This window comes from Scomber japonicus, chromosome 14, assembly GCF_027409825.1.
Source record: "Scomber japonicus isolate fScoJap1 chromosome 14, fScoJap1.pri, whole genome shotgun sequence".
Lineage (NCBI taxonomy): Eukaryota > Metazoa > Chordata > Actinopteri > Scombriformes > Scombridae > Scomber > Scomber japonicus.
Window position 1 is genome coordinate 11,625,038 of NC_070591.1, and position 11,795 is coordinate 11,636,832.

General features: G+C 38.4%; 2 protein-coding genes across 2 annotated transcripts in view; one reads left to right on the top strand and one right to left on the bottom strand.

The window, feature by feature from the left end:
- The window catches only part of LOC128372627 (inactive phospholipase D5-like), a 60,422-nt gene extending 59,339 nt beyond the window's left edge, over nt 1–1,083 (bottom strand). Inside the window, exon 1 of the mRNA XM_053332737.1 lies at nt 919–1,083. Within this exon, the coding sequence (XP_053188712.1) occupies nt 919–1,083 (165 nt within the window). The remainder of the gene's footprint in view (nt 1–918) is intronic.
- Nucleotides 1,084–8,360: 7,277 nt separating this feature from the next.
- LOC128372636 (SLC35A4 upstream open reading frame protein-like) lies at nt 8,361–11,792 on the top strand. The gene is made up of 3 exons (XM_053332749.1): nt 8,361–8,376; nt 9,717–9,815; nt 9,991–11,792. The coding sequence occupies exons 1-3, from the start codon at nt 8,362–8,364 to the stop codon at nt 10,186–10,188; spliced, it is 312 nt and encodes a 103-aa protein (XP_053188724.1). The 5' UTR covers nt 8,361; the 3' UTR covers nt 10,189–11,792.
- The last annotated feature ends 3 nt before the right edge of the window (nt 11,793–11,795 follow it).

The following is an 11,795-nucleotide window of genomic DNA, read 5'->3' on the forward strand; positions in this document are numbered from 1 at the left end:
TATATAAAATGTCACCAATATATTGAAAGAACCCAAGGTGACATTTTAAAATGTCTTGTATTATCCAACAAACCAAAGACTGATCTGAAAAAGAGAAAAGCAACAAATCATCACATTGGAGAATGTGGAAAATGTTGCCCGTTTTTGTGTGAAATAGTTGCTGATTAAATTTCTGTCAATCACACAATTGATATATTCACTTATTGCTAAAGCAAACAATTCCCAATATTATCTGCACCTTTTTCCCTCAAAGCAGTTCACAGTCCAAACATTTTATGCCAAACCTTCCATTTTGCTTCATTTTTGGCTCCAAACAAAGCATGGTTTCCAGCACTACCTCTTCTTATCTCTAAATGTAACCCCAATATTCACACCTTATTGTCACCAGAACCAATTTCATGCCAACACAATCAGTGCTATCAGTTTGATCCCAAAGTTATTAATCAAATGTCCAAAGCCAAATATTTTTGTGCCAAAATACCTTTTCTCTTCTACTTTATCCAGGCATGCAAGATGCAATGTTCCTAGTCCCTGAAAAACTAACAAGCATTGGCACTGGTGTGGAAAAAAGTATTTTAGTTGAGAGAAAATATGAATTTTGGCAAAAACGACTTTGAGTCTGCACACGTTAGTTGAAATCTGTTGAATTTTCAGATGTCTATTTTCCAGTACCCATTTTTAATGGATTTGAGATTAAGTCTCAATGTTTTCTTTAAATGTGTTTTTAATTTCTGTAACTTTGTACGGTGTCCTTGAGTGCGAAGAAAGGCGCCTTTAAATAAAATGTATTATTATTATTAAGTCAAAAACATATCATTTTAATTGAATGACTGATGTTTAGCTCCCTGCTCTTTGTCTCCACATTTCAGACTCCTTCCATCTGTTTCTCCAACCCCATCTCCAATCTCCAGAACTTACATGTTCCAGTTTATCCCTTCTGCGGAGCCAGACGCTGGCGGAGTAATCCTGCTGCTGCACTGCCGTAATTACGGAACTGGCTGGAATCCCACTGGCTTGGATGCCGAACCCTAACCCCCTCAGGTCTTGGCCGCCGATTGGCCCGCGGAGCCCTCGCAGCTCCATGTGGCTAGATAGTTGGGTGGATGGGGCAACTGGTTCTTAATCTTGGTACATAATCAATCAAGTTCTTGATCTTGTGTTAAAGGCTGAATCAAACTCTTCTTTTTGGGATGCATTGTGTGCATTTAACTTGACTGTATCCTTTATTTCCTTTGAACAAAAAATTAATAAAATAATACCTTCATGTAACTGTCAGGAAAAGGGTGGTACTTTTCTCTCAGAGCAGTTTGATGCAAGCATTCACATCCAGTAGGTTGAGATTAGGGAAAAAATATCACAAATCTTTCAGCATTTTCCTCGTCCTCACCTCCTTTTAACAAAAACTGACTTAAACACACAAGATCTGAGTGTGAAGCTTTAGATTCCTCATATACAGTACCAAATAGCTGTCAGTATCTTCATATCCCTGTGATCATAAAGTAGAAGCATCCCTGTCTTCACCACTACTGGCAAATTTCCACAGGCTGTAGGAAATCCTCCTTCAGTGTGCCTCCAAACAGCTGGGCATTCACGCTCTCATGATAATGCAGAGATCTGTATTCCAGAAGACTCCCTCCTATCTGCTTAGTCTGCCTCATCTGAACTGAGCCCAGCTGAGATTTAGGTAAGCACCGACCTATTAGTCTCAGCTCTCAACAGACCAGGGACTCCAGCGACTCTGAGCAGGAGTTCCACCGATTCAGGCAACCCCGGTGTGGGAGCGCATGTGTGAGAGAGAGGAGATGGGAGGGGTTGAGAAACAGAGAAAGAGGTAGAAAGAGAGAGGGAGAGAGTTCTGTGGATGCTAATGAGTTGTCATAAAGGAAAGACCCTCATGTGAAACGCCAGTGGATGACAGAATAAATAGATACAACCAGACCTACGTGTCTCCCAAACTCCTCCTTTCTCATTGTTACTCTTTTCTCGGTCACATTCCTCCTTACGGGCTCTTTTTTAGGGATTCTCCTTTTTGTTCCATCCTTCCCTCTTGCCATATCACTCTTTCCCCCCCATTTAATAATTGTCAACTCCTTCCCTCTCTCCCGCCAACATGTACAATAATGTTTTTGTCTCGATTCACACCCACGACTCCCAATTCCATACTGACAAAGTTTTCATTTCCCTCTGTTGATTTCTCTTTTGACTCTGTGGTTGCTATTAGATTGCTATCCTTGGCTGCACATATGCACCTCTGTCTACACACACACACACACCTTGGCACATCACAGCAGAGTGGTGCAGTGAGGCTGCAGTACCTCTCCTCCCATACCTTGATTTGCCCCGTTGTGCCATGGAAGCAACAGAGCTTAAAAACTTTGATTGGCTAAAAGGAGACATCCGGGGAAACGAACACATGCAACACACACACACACACACACACACACACACACTCATACCATCTAAATATTGAAATCATTAGTGGAATTCAGCCAGTGCACCCAAACTCCTTAAAATGGAAAAAATCCGTTTTAATTGCACGCCTGGACTCCCAGTTACTGCTGTCAAAATGCTTGTGTTCAGCATTGGAATACCACAAAGATACTGTGCTCATTATAAAAAAAAATTATCATTAGCATACCAATTATATTAAAAATATGACGAAGAGGAGAAAAAATATAATTTATTCCCTTTTTGATACACAATTCATTTAAATGAATTATGTGCTGTGAAAATATATTTAGTTTGATCCCAACTGTATTGACCTGAAATGAGTTCAGCCTCCATCCAATAAAATTCATCACTACTGTATCTACTGGTATGGTGGGAAACGTTCATTCATATAATCTGAAAAAGAATTAAGTAAGAACATCACATCATTTGCAATTAGTATGATAATCACACAAGATTATATTGAAACGATTGTTGTCTAATAGCTTGATACTTAACATCAATAAGAGGGTGTAAGAGGTTTTAAAAGCAACGTAGATCTGTTGTTCACTAAAGAGAAAGCTACAGTAGTCATTTCAGATTAACTTTCATCAATTAAAGGACTGTGATACAAAGGGCCACAGTCACCACAGCGATCTAAGAAGAGGCTCAAGCAAGGAGCTTGAACTCCAGATGCAAATGATCATCGATGTTTTACACGCACCTGAAACTTTTGTATATCAGACCTTCTCTTCTCTTACCCCGAAGTTCTAGAAAAACCTCTCTGACCGTACATGGCAGGGAAATATTGCCTGTCCTTACTGTTCAGCAAGGCAAATAATCAATATTTCAATTAATGTAGTGCTCCTTCTCATTTTTTCAAGAGGCACATAATTTTTTAGTGATGCCATGTTCCATCTTAACAATGCTGAGTCACTCCTGAGGAAGCTTACATCCCATGCATTCTATGTCCTCTCGCTCTCTCGCTCTCTCTCTCTCTCTCTCTCTCTCTCTCTCTCTCTCTCTCTCTCTCAGTCCTGTTGTATTCCAATCACATTTCTCTTTGCCAGCAGAGTGTACTGTATCAGTGGCCATCAGTGGAAACGCTCACTGAATACTGAACACTGAGGTTAATGAGGTAACTTAACTGAACACAGGCCAACTCAACCCACAAAAACACTGAGGCACACTGAAAGGCTTTCAGCTTTAAGTCATGAAGAAATGTGTCACATCATCTGGCACACTTAGGAGGTCTCTGATTGATGAAAGGCTTTAATTACATTATATACATTCAATACATGTACAACCAGCAAATAGACAATGCAGCACAAAGGCTGCACAACAAAAATACTTCCTTTGTACATCACTGCAATTCAAGTCAACATAGCATGTGCAGTGAGAATATATACACAGGAATAATCTTATCTACACCAACACAACACCCAACACAATACAGTGCAGCCAGATGCAGCAGAGCAGAGCAGAGTACAGTACAGAGCCAACAGCACACTGTTGAAGTCATTACACTCCTGAGGCACAGTGCAGATTATGAAACTGTAATAACTCAGTGCTTTTGACACAAACAGCAGCAGGGGCCAATATGTTCACACAAGCAATGATAAAAGCAATCAAACTTTTCCTACTAGGATATAACATTTCTTTTTTACAGTACAGCTCCTTTCCTTGGCGAAAAGAGTGAGCTTAAAGCATAAGTTAATAATATCGTAAGTTAGTCTTAAAGGAACAGTGTGTGAGATTTAGCGGGCTCTATTGGCAGAAATGGAATATAGTATAATATATATATAATAATAGTGTATAATCACCTGGAAATAAGAATCTCTGCGTTCCTTTACCTTAATGAGCCCTTTATATCTACATAGGGAACGCGTCCTCTCCCATGGAGGCTGCCATGTTGCACCGCCATGTTTCTACAGTAGCCCAGAACAGAGTCTAGAGGGTTGCTTTTGCAAATTTCGCAGCCAACATAGGGAGGAGTTGACGGGAAGTGTATTCATTTGCAACCTGCAACTGCACCAATGCCACTAAGTCCTGCACACTGGTCCTTTAAATGAACAGTCAGGTGTCCATATGAACACTGAAACAGGTTTTGCTTGCTGTAATCATTCCGCCTGTTCATACTGACCATTAGACGATGACTTCCAAATGAGGTCTGACAATGTAGGTGATGGGGAGAGAAAAACCTGCAATACTCATTTTGATCAAAAATGTATTTAACCACTTAACGCACGCTGTTCCGTCTACGGGACGGGACGGATGTTAGGAGGTAGCCATAAGTTCTTCTGAATGTTTTAAACACCAACCCTTAAACATATATATTCATGCCGTACATCGTTGGAAAGCTTAGATTGTCCTGATTTATTCAAGACCACTCACGACTTATATGGTTGCTCACAGCCGTAATAGTATTAGCGATTAGCTCGGCTAGCCCCTGAGCTAAGTAAGAAAAGCTATAATGCCTACATACCTTCAAAGTCTTCCCTTTATCCACAACGATCATCTTATGACACAGGACTTTTTGTACAGCTCGCCAAGTATCCATTCTTGTGAAATATGAAATCCATTTCCATAAAACCGGAATATTTTCCTCAATATGTCCATGTATTTAGTCCAACACGTAACGTAATACCACAAATAACAAACCATATACGGTCCGTTTACGTCATTTCCTGACCTGCACGTCCATCTCAGAGTACACGTGACTAGATGTTTACGACCGTGAGCCTCTTCTGCTTCTGACGACACCACACACAAGCCAATCGGTGTTTAGGTTTAGGCATTACATGTCTCCAAAGCCAATGAGGACATGTGACCGACAACAATGACGACATGGCTTTGATTGACTGCTGTTCTAGCCTATGGAAAACGCATGGACAAAGCTGTTGAAAAATAATTCAGAAAAATTCATCTTTTGGTCTTTTGACTCCAAATTTGGACTGCATGAAGCCAAGACCTGTGGCTCATTGTGTCTATATCCCGCTGAGAGGTCCCTGAATGTCTGTACACATGTCATTGTATAGGCAAACCTATGGGCGAGTAAACAACCCCATCATTGTAACCTCTGCCACTCTTTGTCAGTAAGTCACAGAATCACACAGACACTTTTACAAGAATCCTGAGAGTGTTTCCTTTCCAATGATACCAGACACATCTCTGAGTCTCAAACTATGTGGGATCTGTGCTGCTCACAACTTGGGCATGTCGTTTAGGCTAACAGCATAAAAAACAGGGGCGTGTGTTAAGTGGTTAAAAGTTTATCTGAAGGTAATATGAGGCTTCAGCTGTTGGATTTATAGTCTTAACAAATGCTCCACAATTACAATAGTTTTTAAGTCAAAAAAGTGTGTCAACAGACAGTGTTTTCCTGCTCAGCAACAGTGGAAGGATTGTAAAAAAAGAGGGAATTTTGCATTAAAAAGACTTGAAGATATATTCACCTAATTTGACTATTTTGGACAACTGAAACCTCGTACTAGCTTCAAATGAACTTTAAAACAGGAAGGAGGGTTGTGGAGTTTATTCCCATCACTTACATTGAAAATGTATTATGAAGAGATCTTAAGAGCCAGCATGAACAGGAGGAAAGATAATAAAACAAAAATTGGGAATCTATTCTTTCATGCTGGTTTGAACTCATTTTGTCTGACAAATCTTTTTTAATCTTTTTAAATTTTCTTTTTCCCATGCTGTGTGGTGCCAGTACAGGAGGTACAATGCAAAATGGATTGAATCAGTCAATAAGATGAACCCAGCACACTGACTATGAAGTGCATTTTGAATTAGTCCTTAAAACCCACTTCAAAACAGTCTTTATGTGCTGAGGCTGATGTGCACAGGGCTTTCTTTTCCCATCTGTTGAATTATAACGGCAATATCGGCATAAACAGCTCTTTCAATTTCTGTCCAGAGTATTAATACAAACAAAATAAGCTAGGCTGGTTGAATAATAGATGAAGCTTTAGTCACAAAAGCTGTAAAAGTTATTTATTGCTTTGTTGCACACTGACTATAAGACAAATCTGTTTGTTTGTCTGCTTATTTTAAACGTCTTGTGCCTCGTGACGGTCCAGCTTTTCCTCATCTTAAGCTCTCACATATATGAATTCACATTACTTCAAAGCACATCACTATAATGATTGCACCATAAGCTTCCATGACCTTTCCTTTTCAGTGGCGTCCAAAGATTAGTCAGCCAAATATGACTCAGCCAAAATCAATAACCCCCCCTAAATGATCAACAGTAGTGAGGATCAGAGACACCTTACCTCCATCGTTGCTTCCAACTCTTCAATGTTTGCATTTCAGGGGAGCGGGTGCACCGTTTCATCTCACAAAAAAGCAAGCAGACTGTTTTATTCCAGCTTGAACAGACAGTTAAGTACTGTGCTCCATATCAGGTTGGCGCTGAGTAAAGAAAGGTTAATGGACTTTCTGTCCTGGTGGTTGAGAAGATTAAATACTTTCAGGCCCCCCAGAGTAACAAAGTGCTGCAGAGGAATTCACAAAGCAGTGTTTAAAAAGAAATCAATTGTTGTGGCACAATTAATCTTTTAAAATTAGGCTTTAACGTACTGTACTTTTCTCTCGTGCAGATTCGGGCTTCCTGTCTCTTCCTATCTCTCTGTCAGATTAACATCACTCTCATCAAACTCTTTCTCGCCTGCTGTCACTCCAAGCTGTGCCATTCACTTTCACTTTCGCAGTCTCTCTGTCATTCACACTTGTGACCTATCATCTAGTTTTAAAATGCAAATTAGTCCTTGTAATTACTAAAAATATATCATATTTCAGAAGAAAATTGCCATTAATTTACTCCATAATTACAACAATCTTTTGTCCTTATTCAGGCAATGTGTTGCAGTGATGGTGAGACGACAGAGCAAATTTATTGGCTTGTGATTTCTGTGACACTCTGTCCTTCTGTCTCTCTCTTTTTTTTTATTCTCTTTTTTTCCCTCTCTGAAGGTTTCTTTATCCCTGCTCTCTCATGCAGACTCTCTAGCACCAGTAGAAAAAAGCTGACATAAGTAGTTAAGTTAATAAGACAGATTCCTCTCAGCTCTCTCTCTCATTTATATAAGAATAAGGAGATCTCTATATATTTGATTGAATGTTTTAATATTTAACAAGTAACTAAATCCATATATTGCTGTTTTTAATTCTTTGAAAAAAATGTTTTATCACATGGGCTTAAAACGTAATAAATTGAAATAGTTACATTACTTATTACATTTTATATATGGTAACTAGTAATTTGTAACCTAGGATGGATTAGGGTGATGTGGGTGACTTTTTGCAATTCAGACTTGTTCACCATATTTAAATATGAATCCAACACATTATATCAACACTGACTAGCATTATAAAATCCCTGAGATGTTTCCTTGTTTAATCAGAAGACAGTTTTTAGATATTGTACTGAAAAGGAAAATGGAACCCATATTAATGTTCCTTGTGTCAAATCGTTTCAGAATTGGAAGATTTTGTAATCTGGGACACTAGTTTTTAGGCTTAGAAATACTTTCTTTTATACAAAGTAGTCTTATGTGCCAAAACTTTTGGCCTATGTTTTTTTTTTGTTGCTTTCTCTTCAGAAAGGTTAAAAACTAGTAGACTGTATGTTCACATGTGTAATGTTAAACAATATAACTTACACAGTTTGCATATACTAGTAGTCTTTAAAATAACTTAATAGAAAAAGTGATACATGCACTGGAGTCTACTTGTCTATTATCCTAATCCACCCTATTACATTTCCAAAGTAACCTTCCCAACCCTTGCTAATGATTAAACTCACTTAAAAACCCCTGTGAGCTTGTGAGTAACCACTAGAGGGCAGCACGCCTTTAATTTTCATCAAAGCTCCAAAAAAAAAGAGAGAAGAAGAAGAGACAAAACCAATACACATTAGGAACTATGGCTGATGGCAAGGTTGGTGTCCTTAACTTTATATGCTTTACGCTAATTAGAAATGTAGATATTTGGCTTTATAACAACCTGAATAACTTACTATGTCATTCATCCGTGAGAAGGTAAAGTTAGTTTAAGAAGTAAAAAAAAAGATTACATGCTATCATAACGCCGCACTCTGCTGTTAGCTTAGCTGAACTTCTCTCACTGGGTTAATGTTGGTATAATTTGGTTTGTTGAGGATATTTTTGATATATTTTAAGCTCTGCGGTGCTGTAAATACACACAGGCATAATCAAATATTACATCAACATTATTCAAAGGTAACTTAATGCTAAATTAGTGAAGTTAGTAAGAATTAAGAGCCTTTTTTTTATCTTTGCAAGTGACCCAAACTATTCGATCTGTCGATCAGACTATGTGATAAACTCTGTCTGCAAACCCTGGAGCAAAACTTAACTCTTTAAGTAGGCAGATTAAGTTATAAAACAATGATTAGATGCTCAAATAAGAAAGATCACTTCATACAAAGGGGCCAAAAGCCACAAGCCTCCTTTTATTTAGTTTAGCTGAAGCTAATTTGAAGCCCACATGAGTGAGTCACTTTTTGTTACTTCACTTCCACCACAACTTAACAGGGAAATACTAAGAGGGATTTTGATGCTGAAAATACTCTAAATTTGGCAGATATCCACTTGATATGACTAACCCAGACTGCTGAAGACTGATATAAGCTTCAGATGAACTTTAAAAAAAGCTTTTTGCACAAAATGGCAAGGTAGATTTGATCATATTTGAAGGAGGGTCTTTTAATAACAAGTATGAACAGGAGGACAAGCGCTTCCAGTGTTAATATGGGCACCTGGCTGTTGTTTTAAGACACACTTAAAAAACTGTGACCCTACAGAGAGTCAGTTGTCCTGAAACCCGATACACAGTGTTCATACATGTCATAATATGCTTATCATCACTGACATCAGTATTAATAACTAAATCAGCCAAATCCCTTAAAGGCAACATAAAGTCTGTCTAATCTGAATAAGTTGGCGTAAAAGGTAACATTACTTAGTGTTTCCCCGCTAATAAATTGAGTGAATGGGTGAAGTAAGCCGAGAAGTAACTTGTTGATTAGTGATCCATATTTATGCAGGCATTTGTAGTTGAATGGTCTAATATTTTAAGTGATTTGTTTGAGTCTGACACTGTTGTTCATAAGCATAAGAATTTACTGGGAGAATATACTGTTCCTACTGCCTTTAAAAACCCAAACAGTATTTAACCGTGGTAAAATGCACTGAAGGTTTAGGAAACTATGGTAATCTCCACCAACCTGTGCTGTGTGTTTGACTCTTTGTGTGTAGGATCCTGTGAGTCAGCTCAGGGACTTGGTTGATCTGAAGGATCAGCTGGAAGATATCCAGAGACGGATCGAGGATGAGATACAGACTGGGGTCCCTCCGGTAAGACACATAAGCTGTAACATTTTCAGGTTCAGGTTATTCAGCCCTGAGTTTTGTTCACAGACCAGGCAGCTATAAAAAAACACATGAAAACTCCCTTTATGCAGCTCTAGGTATAAAAGAGCCGGATTAACAACTAAACCGTTCCTAATGTCGCCTCTCCTTTCTTCTGCAGGGAGGCAGTCTGCTTGGTTCTCCTTTTCTGAAGGGGTTTCTGGCTGGCTACATTGTTGCTAGGCTACGCTCCTCTGCGCTGCTAGGTGTTGCTGTTGGAACGTGCACAGGAATTTACGCAGCACAAAATTATGCTGTTCCCAACATTGAAAACTCCGTCAAAGACTACATTAACAAACTGAAAGGAGGACGCAACTAAGAAGAGAGAAGCAAACATAAGAAGAGGTTGCCTTTACAGCCGCATACGGGAACAGATACTGTACCTGTCAACACTCTGGACACACCTTCCCTTTCATTTGAAAGTGTGTCCAAAGTTTTGACTGGTACTCTATGTATTTGGAAAAAAGCTGTTTCAACAGCTATTTATTTCTTCTTCCACGTGGATGGATAAATAGGAAAATAATCTAAAGTTGCAAGCCAACCTGTAAAGAGCTACCTGAGTGTGGAAGATAGGTGACTATAATGCTTTTTTAAAATAGACTGAGCATATTGATATGCATGTACTAAAAAGATAACAGATGCAATTACTCACTACATATGAGACCCCATATGTCCTTCCAATTAGGTTAATGAATGAAATTCAGATAAGCTGCTGCCATTTAAAAAATTGTTATAGCTTCTATTATTGATTTCTTTGCCACAATTTATATGCTTTGTGGGGATTTCTTGATACACAAGACTAACCAATAGCCACAATTGGGGGCCTGTTTTCTAAAGGAGGTTAATTAGAGAAAAATACCCCACCTCCATTATTACATTATTATACTCTCAATATAGATAGTTGAGTGTCTCCCAGAGGAATTTTTTGCACGATACCTCAGTGCTTTATTAAGTTTGTCGCTTTTTTAGTGTTGAACAGGATGCATGTGAGATTTAGAGATTTATTGTCCTCTGTGATGTCTTCTGTTCTCTAGTGGTCAGAAATCAATTATAGCAGCCATAACACATTTTTGCTCAAGACAGATCATGTAAAAACTGTCCCGAATCACATCTCTTGGTGCTTTTCTGAGCAAAACCTTTCCTGATTACTTTCATGTGGGTTTAGGTCAATTTTCTACTTGAACCACTTTTACTTTTAAATTGTAGTCCTCTGTAGAATATCACGAAAAAAATCACGTTGGTAGACTTTGTAGATATCTGTCATTTTAACAATACTTGTAAAATTAATCTAAAGTTTTCCCAGGAGTATATTTCACTCTATATTCTCCCTCACACTGTTAAGAGAAAGTCCTCCAGACATAGCAGGACATAATGTACGCCAAAGTGAAATTTTAGTTTTAAGATGTAGTTTTTATTGCACTCAACGGTTTTATCAAAACAGGGAAGTTCAAGTATTATATGTAATAATGTATTAAGAGTGCCTCCTCTGGTCTGGACTTGATGTTTTCATCTCATGTCATGTGTGCAATAGCCTTTCCTGATGGGATTTGGCTGCCTATTTTATATGCTGGAAACTTGTTGATTCATTGCACTTGTAGGAATTTTAGAGATTTAAAGCTGTTTGTCTTGCAACAACCAATGATTTTAATTTTTGTCTCCATAAATATCAAAACCTGTCAAAGAAACTCCATCATATAGTGATATTTTACTCATTTAAAATATGGTGTCTGTATCATATGTTTAATGTGTCGTATGTACTGTAAGGTGTTTTTAAACTTGATAAAGCAGTGCTGTTGCTGCAACAAAACAGTAGCACACCTCAGAATATAGCAGATATGCATGAGTTTGTATTTTAATTTAGCTGGTCAGATGTTTGATTTAACTGTATAACCTGGAAAGTAACACTCATTTTTGTACCCCCCCCCC

Bases quoted from the DNA above. Each gene is read 5' to 3' on its own strand.
- LOC128372636 (XM_053332749.1), top strand. The intron at 9,816-9,990 runs GTAAGACACATA...TTTCTTCTGCAG, and splicing joins TACAGACTGGGGTCCCTCCG to GGAGGCAGTCTGCTTGGTTC.